The sequence below is a fragment of the Sebastes umbrosus genome, chromosome 8 (genome assembly GCF_015220745.1).
Source record: "Sebastes umbrosus isolate fSebUmb1 chromosome 8, fSebUmb1.pri, whole genome shotgun sequence".
Classification (NCBI taxonomy): domain Eukaryota; kingdom Metazoa; phylum Chordata; class Actinopteri; order Perciformes; family Sebastidae; genus Sebastes; species Sebastes umbrosus.
In genome coordinates this window covers 9,221,936-9,230,480 of record NC_051276.1, presented here as the reverse complement: position 1 = coordinate 9,230,480, position 8,545 = coordinate 9,221,936, and the positions used below count along the sequence as shown (strand labels likewise).

Here is an 8,545-nt window from a genome sequence, read left to right as displayed (position 1 = left end):
TAATGCACAGCATAATATTATATCTCATAATAATATGACTTTTTTTTACCTCAAAATATTACAACTTTACTCTTGAATTTTCAGAGAACACAGAAATGTGGGATTTGCTTTCAATGTGCATAAAGTTTTAATCATGAGCTGTAATCTTGCTGAAACATATGTGAGCTATTAAAGTCCAGGAGTTTATACATTCATTAAAATGCATTAAAGCTCCTCATGGCTCTGTTTTCAGGCTTTAAAAAATATATCAGGAGATTTTGACCAATCACAGGTCATTTCAGAGAGAAAGCGTTCCTATTGGCTGTGCTCCGACTGGTGGGCGGTGCTTGGTATTTCCTCAGCAGATCTCAACATGGCTGCCGGGTCACAAACTTTCTCATTTTACAGCTAAACAGTACACTACAAGATGTTTCTGAAAACATCCTCCTGTCCTCTACTGTGCAGCTAGCAGGTGTTGAGGAAGGTGAGCCTGCGTCAGCTTCCTGAGGAAGTAGAGTATAGATAACCCTTTCAACTTCACAAATCAGCTGTTTCTTGTCCATTGCAGCGCTTTCAAAGCGAGCGACAGGAATAACTAGGAACAGGTCATCTGACAAAAGTTCAGCTCAAAATGGCACGTTGCTAAGCGCTTCGTCGCCCCGCGGCCAGTTAGGTCATCCCAATAGAAAACAATGCAATCAAACTGATTTTGTCACAAGCGCTCGCTCGCGTTGCATTCTGGTTGGAGGGTGTAATATGTATAGGCTGCACACATCCCAATACACTGGACCTCTCTGCGTTGTACACATTCCCTCAAGATTTTTTTTGTGAACCCCCAACCTTAAAGGGACTGTTTGTAAGAATCAGAAATGCTTGTGAACAGCGACACCTGTGGCCGTTAAGTCAACGAAAGTCAGCGTCCTGTTGCTCAGGCTCGCGCTTGTGCTCGCCCTACATAGACGTGAACGAGCATCGCTCAAAACAGTGAGGCGACACACGTCAGCTAAAACCACAATATCACTCTATATTTCAGCTGCTTGGCAGTAATGTTAGCTGACCAGACGAAGGTCTCTCCATGAATCACTGCTGATCCTAGTGTTGGCTTTTCCTGCTTCAGCCTCCCGACCTCGGTCGGAAGGAACAGGGGAGACACCGGAGCCCCGGTTGGAGACGATATCGTTTCTCGCTGCGGAGCCCCGTCACTTCACAAGACACGGGAAACCTCTGTTGGTCTGGAGGAGCTGCAGCAGTTATTTCTGCACAAACATCCACTGTACATTAACTAGATATTCTCAGAGCTAAACTAACTCTTCTGCAGTGTGGAGTGTGCGCGCATCCACATGAGCGTGGGGAGAAATAGCGAGAACGAGCGCGGTGTGTGAATGAAGGCAAGCAGGCAGGCAGAGGAGCAGAGACTCCGGTCCTGGAGACCAAAGCTACGGTCTCCACCCGTGTCCTCCGACCGCGGCCAACACTGTTTTGCAAGACGGGCTTCACTAAATATAACTTTGCGGTTTTGGTGCTTCCGTGTAGTTTCTGTTGGAGTCTGAGTCTGAACAGCGTAGCCACAGGCGAGCGCGCATGGGACACCGACCCGGATTGATTTATACGTGTAAGAAGTTACAAACAGTCCCTTTAAAGTTCAAACTGCGCCTATGATTTCCACCATAAATTGATGTGAGAAAAAATCACCAGAATGCAAGAAATTAATTTCCTGGAGGAGGAGGAGGAGGAGGATCCCCTCCCCCCCCACCCCACCCCCCCTTCATATGTGTCCCCCCTGATGTTGAAAGGAAACCTACAGCCCTGCGGTTTGGAGCTGTCAGTTATAACCTCAGGTCACATGAGCCCTGCTGGCTGGTAGTCTGTATAGATGCTGTACTCATGGACACATGGATGGGGAGCGCAGTGTTAGAGATATGACTGTGCTGAGGAGGGTTAATCATTAGTGAGTGGGTGATAAATGTATCGGGTGGTGGTGATGTGCTGGATGTGACCGGGCAGTGGGCGGACCTCTCTCCGACACCCCTCCAACCTCTCCTCTCAGTCTCTCCAGTGCGCGATGGATCCCGGTCTGTCGGCCGCTCGGCTCTCTCTTTACGGTGTGGTGAGTTGTCTTCTTGCTCCCTCTCCTTCTAACCGTGCTCATCATACCGTTGTCTGGAGGTTTTAGACAGTATTTCAGGATAGATTGTGTTTGTGATTCCTTTTATTTATTCAGACGTCTGATGCGTAAAAACTTGGCGACTGAAGCTGCTCCTCATATATATATATATATATATATATATATATATATATATATATAAAGCAGACAGTTGGATTGGATTTGTTCAGTCATTCTGGTGTTGTCATATCTATTATTTCCTCTTTTTCTTTTTTGTTTTTTTTACCCTCTAATTTGCTGAAGAGATGTTTCTCATTATATTCATTCAGGTCGTTATGTGGAGCTGTGGGAGAAGTTTGCATGGCACGAGAGCTGCGCAAAGACAACTTTAGAGAGCAAGGTAATTTAGAACAGCTTCTACAAAGCACAACAAAGTTCATATTTTGTTTATTTTTCTGACTTAAACACAATTCAGGTTTAAAATACACATGTGTTAATGTTAAACTGATGTGCTCATGAAGTAAATTATCTGAGGAAAAGAAAGTTCCAGTGTTGTGTCCCAAGAATTTAAATGATTTACTTTGTAGTTAACTCTGCTCAAAGAATATTATGCACTTTAACAAAAATGTAAAGATATCTAAAAGTTAATTAACACAAAGATAGTTGTTCTGCCACTTATTTGAAATCATTTCTCTCACTTAATGCTCCTCTCACAATCAGTAGTAGATTCTTATTTCTGTCTTTTTTTATCCCTTTGTTCCCAGAATGAAAATAAGATGTGCCCACTACACACATAGATTGAGACACAGGTGCTTCCTGTTTTCTCTGTCTCTGCTGGCGGTCTGTCTGCTCAAACTGGTCTACATTAAAGTGACGGTGAGGGACAGCGTTTACATCGAGCCCTACGGAATCAGCGGAAGCTTATCCAGTACCCACAACCACAGGTATGACATCAACTGCACCGCCGTCTACGAGCTCGACCCCGTGGAGATAGGCAAAGCTCTCGAGATAAAACGGAAAGTCATTGTCGACGTGGACGATGATAGCACCGTGAGTTTGACCTCGGACTGTCAAACATTTCTCAAAAGGAGGGGTTACAATGACGGTCCGGTGTCGGATACGGAGCGGAGCTTCCCGTTGGCTTATTCCCTGGTGGTGCATAAGAATGCGCCCATGGTGGAGCGTATTCTTCACGCAATCTATGCGCCTCACAACATCTACTGCATTCACTACGATCAGAAATCCTCTCCAGCGTTTATAAAGGCCATTAAAAACCTGGCTCAGTGTAATCCGAATGTGTTCATTGCCTCAAAATTGGAGTCCGTGGAGTATGCCCACATCAGCAGGCTTAATGCCGACCTAAACTGCCTCTCTGACCTGCTGAGGTCGGAGGTCGAATGGAAGTATGTCATCAACCTGTGTGGCCAGGACTTTCCTCTCAAGTCAAACTATGAGCTGGTAACGGAGCTGAAGCAGCTGAACGGCAGCAACATGCTAGAGTCCAGCCGACCCAGTGAACTCAAGAAACAGCGCTTCAGCTTCAAGCACGAGCTGAAAAATGTGCCTTATGAGTACCGTCGTATTCCCGTCAAAACCACAGTGTTCAAAGGTGTTCCTCCTCACGGTATCGAGATGTTCATCGGGAGTGCGTATTTTGTCCTGTCACGGGATTTTGTGAATTACATTAGCAGCTGCCAGGTGGCAAAGGACTTCCTGGCGTGGTCGGCTGACACATACTCGCCAGATGAACATTTCTGGGCCACCCTGGTCAGGGTCCCTGGAGTGCCTGGACACATTCCCAGGTCAGAGGCCGACATTACCGATCTGAGGAGTAAGACACGACTAGTCAAATGGAACTATTTAGAAGGAAATCTTTACCCGGCCTGCACGGGTACACACATGCGGAGTGTTTGCATCTACGGAGCTGCTGAACTTCGCTGGCTCCTCAACTACGGCCACTGGTTCGCTAACAAATTTGACCCCAAAGTGGACCCGATCCTGATTAAGTGTTTGGAGGAGAAGCTGATGGAAAAACGTCAATACGTGCAAACATGATACTGAAGGGAAGAGGAAATGGGACGAGGGGGAGGAGAGAGTAGCTCCAGTATTTATTATGCTATTAGGTAAAGGTGCAAAAATGACATCAAATACATTTAATCATTGTACTGAAGCACAATTCTGAGATGAAGGGCACTTTACTTGAGTATTTTCATTTTGTTAGATTCCACTACCTATTCAGCCCAGCAGCCAGGAAAAAATGTCGGCATTGTACGTTTCTGTAAACCACGGGTACGTTGAATGTCGATGTTTTTGCATTCTGTCAGAGCAAGTGATGTCGTATAGCGAGCGACGCGCAGAGCAAATGACGTATTATGTCGAGGAACCGTTATTGAAAGTTACGTAGAATAATAACGAGTATAACAAGCGAGAAAGTCCGCTAAGGATGGGTGGGGGGTTGTGGTGGACCGGTCCAACAAACACAAGACTTTCACCCAGGAGACCGCTATTCGTGTGTCGTGTGAGTCAACGTTGCGCTTATATACTATTTGTGTTTGTTACGTAACGTTGTTACCGCCTGTTATGTAATGTTACGTAAGAAAGTCGGCTAAGGGTGGTTGTTATTTATTTGCGCTAGTTACGGTTGCTACGTTGCGTTGGTATTATTATTTAAACACAGATCATGATAATTTTTCTAACCTTAACCAAGTAGTTTTTTTGACTAAACCTAACCAATCATTTCACAACGTTAACCACGTGGTGTTGGCATTTCTGTGAGCGCGATACAAGGCTGATATGAAACATACTTTTGGAAACGTGTCTGCGGTGTGCAAAAACATATAATACCAACATTTTTTCTGGTGACTGGGTTGACCAATTTCATTATAAGACATTTAACTTGTCAGTGATTGTCAGATTAAGATTTCTCAAGCAAACAAAGCTATTGTTTAGATACTATCCAACACTATATGGAGAGGTGCCGCCTGAACCTCCTGCAACATTAAAACACTGCATCACTAATGCATCAGTAATTAAACACTGTAAAAGAGGTTGTACTTCAAAATGAGTTATTTTACTTTTACTTAAAAGGTACATTTTGCTAATATCTCTTAACACTGATTGCTGGACTTTTAATGAATTATTTTTTCAAAGTGGTATTGGAAGGGCATTCAAATTCTCTTTCCACCTCTTCTTGATTATTCCATCCTGTCGCAGCACGATACTAAACGGCCTTTCCACATTATCTCATTCATTCTAATCATTGTCAGTCTGTAACTTTCACTGAACCACATAGGGCATTAAATCAGTACTAGAAGGAAATGAAAAAAGTGCCTTTGTCTTAAAGAATAATGGGTTAAAATGTGATCCTAAAAACAAGTGCCACTCGATATCACATCCAAATACAGCGTCCATGTTGTTCTTGAATTTGATTCCTGAAACTATACTCTTAATATCGAGAGCAGAAATACCAAAGACTCCTGTTGTTCTCATGTATTCTGTAAATCAAATGCTTTTGTTTGTTTGTCTCAGTTTTTGTCATGAAGATAGCAATTGATTTGAAAAAGTTTAGATTGATATGAAAGGTTGTGATTTCTGGTGATTGATGTATTCCTGAATAAAAGTATGATGCTTCTTATGATGCTGTACTTGTGGTCTCAGGTGATACCCTGTCATCTCTGAACAAGCTCTGGCTTCGGATGGTCTATTTGAAAAAACAAAAAGTCAGACACAGCACCCCCGATTCTGACACAGCCCACCAGATTGTGGCATTAGAGGACAAGCACTTGGTTTGAAGCACACTACTACTACTGACTTCTTTATGGCTATATTGGATTGACAGTATTTTGGCTTAAATATAACAAAATACCGTGATTTTTTCCGGTATTGAATTGCCTGGATTAGTCAGAAACAGACTTTTCAGTCTGATTATTTCACACACACACAGGTGTTTCTGTTATTGTGTCCACACCATGTATATCAATGGATTTTTATCCACAAATATTAAAAGCGCTTTGCAAAGGTTTTATGAGGTAGGAAATGAGAAATTACAATGATACCTCCACAGGGTGTACCTTTAACTGAGTATTCTGATTTAGTGTGACTAGTTTAATGGTCTCTTCTTATAGCTATGTAGATGTGAGTCATGATGGTTTTCATACTGATCTTATGGTTCTAACTGCATCTTTTCCTGAGTGCATCTAACTGTAGAAAGTGGTGTTTTAATTCCCTCTCTGGCTGGCTCCACACTTGGCTCCAAATACTGATGACTTAACAGGACTGATATAAAGTATATGAAATGAGTGTGAGGATGTGGGAGCTATAGCAAGCCGCCATAACTCAGGGTGCTGAAGCACTGACTCCTATTCCTCAGTCTGTCAGCATATACAAGAGAGGAAGAACAGTGGCCTGGAAAAGCTCCCACATCTCACCTGGCCAGACCGCTGTATCAACAAGCTTGTGAAGGTCTTAAGGAATTCAAGCACAAAAGTTGGACGAGAGAGGAGGATGATGGAGAACATGATTCCAGAGAGGCAGCTTTAGACATCTCGTGTTCAACTTCTCAGCCAGGTGAATGGCTCCTTCAAGATTCAGCCATTTCTTTTTGGCCTTTTACATCTACTGCAGCTCCTTTTTATTTACTGCATTCAATTCAGAGTGTTGATGAGCCAGCGCTCAGACGAGGCTGAAATGGGATCAGGTCGTTGTTTAAACAAAGGTAATACAACACAAAGGATGAGGTGCCGCATTATAGTAACAGCAGCAGGTGGTGGTTGCGTAGCAGCGGCTCGTGTTTCCGTCTGCTCGACTGGGCGATAATCACTTCCAAGTCTTTAATCAGTGCTGCGATCGTTCACCGGAAGATTTTAAAGGACGTAATGGAGGAGATGTCAAATGGCTAACTCCTTAGCTGACTTTATTATGATGGAAATGTGTGCACTTTAACCCCTCAACAAGGTGGCCTTCAGCATTTATGATCACAGTCCTTGGAGCTTCACATTTAGTTGTCAGTAGAAATTGTGGCATTTCAGCCAGATATTGGTGCATATTATGATGTACTATAAAACATACTTGAGAATGCAGTTTAGTTATAGGCTATGGGGATGTAATTGCGTAGGAGACAGGGTTGGTCTGGGGCTGCACACCAGCAAGACCATTAACTGTTGATGTCAGCCTCTTTCTCTCAGGCAGCATGCTGTTCCAAGTGAGGATGGATGAATCCAGAGGGTCTCTCGGCTGACAGTGTCATACTGGACCCACAAGTGCTCCCTCCAGGGGCATCTGTGTGATGTCCAGTGCCACTATCCCTCTGCTCTCCTGGAGACTGTTGCCCTGGTGACCTGATGATCCTTCACGAATCCCAAGCCCAGTCCTGATTCTTCCCTACCTCCCTCAAAGTTTCAGTCTTTGCAACTTCACCACCGTTCCTGCTGGGAGACCCTCACACACCTAGTGGGCTAGGCGGACCTGAGTTGTGGGGGTGTAAAAAAACAAAACAATGAGCTGAAAGAGGCTAAAACACTCTGAGTTGAGCTGAACATGCTTTTACATTACACAGTGAGTCATTGGTGTAGATACACAGCTGATATACTTCAGCAACTTCAATTTTAATTGACTTTATTTCACCAGGAGGGAGTTCTGGGTACACACAACGGTAATATTTAGTTAACTAAGCAAATGCATTGGGCAAACCACTGACTGGCGATGTACTGTGATTACACAATGTCTTGTTCAAGTTTCAGACTGTGCAGTATTCCCTCCAGACTCTATAGCCTTGTATCCTTATAAATGAAAATGGGGTCACAGGTAGCCAGAGACAGTTAAAGGGCCAATCCACTGATTTTTTTTACACATCAAGATCAGTTTACTAGTCCTGAGGAGTAATAATCAGCCAGTGAACACTGTTGTTCATTGATGTCTGAGGCTCTGGAGGAGCTTTGTCGAGTCTACCAAAGAAACCCTCATCATGTCAGCACGGCGATGATGAAACCAGAAACCTATAACAGAAAAGCCTGTGTCACAAACTGGAGTCGTGGAGTTCTGAAAGCCGTGGGTGTTTACCAGCACTGAGGGTCTAATGAAAATACGCTATCAAGTTGCATCATGGAAATACTAGAGTACTCCCTTAACTCACCCACAAAGTGTTTCCTGTTTAGGAAACATGGACGAGAAGCCCTTAAAGTGCTCCAAAAAATAATAATAAAAAAACCTGAATCATCCGAAGTTCCGTGAGAACCGAGCAAACTCCATCACCTGAGTAACACTGTGTGAAATTACCTCCGGTACAGCTACTACTAATGGATCGGATGGTGAGATTGTTCCTTTCAGCCGCTTTTAAAGTCACTGATAATGGACATGTTATTTATGTTTAATGAAAGTTTTCATCACATAAAGCCCTGCAGATCTAACACACTGCAACTTGATGGATATTCTTAATGTTTTATTATCATCAAAGTGTTCACAGTA

At 43.5% G+C, this 8,545-nt stretch overlaps 1 protein-coding gene across 1 annotated transcript; it reads left to right on the top strand.

The window, feature by feature from the left end:
- Positions 1-1,965: 1,965 nt before the first annotated feature.
- On the top strand, positions 1,966-5,711 carry gcnt4a (glucosaminyl (N-acetyl) transferase 4a). Its single transcript, XM_037776719.1, has 3 exons — positions 1,966-2,086; positions 2,413-2,483; positions 2,848-5,711. Exon 3 carries the CDS (start codon positions 2,849-2,851, stop codon positions 4,136-4,138), a length of 1,290 nt encoding a protein of 429 aa, XP_037632647.1. The 5' UTR covers positions 1,966-2,086; positions 2,413-2,483; position 2,848; the 3' UTR covers positions 4,139-5,711.
- The last annotated feature ends 2,834 nt before the right edge of the window (positions 5,712-8,545 follow it).

Excerpts from the sequence above, each read along its gene's own strand:
- gcnt4a (XM_037776719.1), top strand. The coding sequence starts at position 2,849 with ATGAAAATAAGATGTGCCCACTACACACATAGATTGAGACACAGGTGC.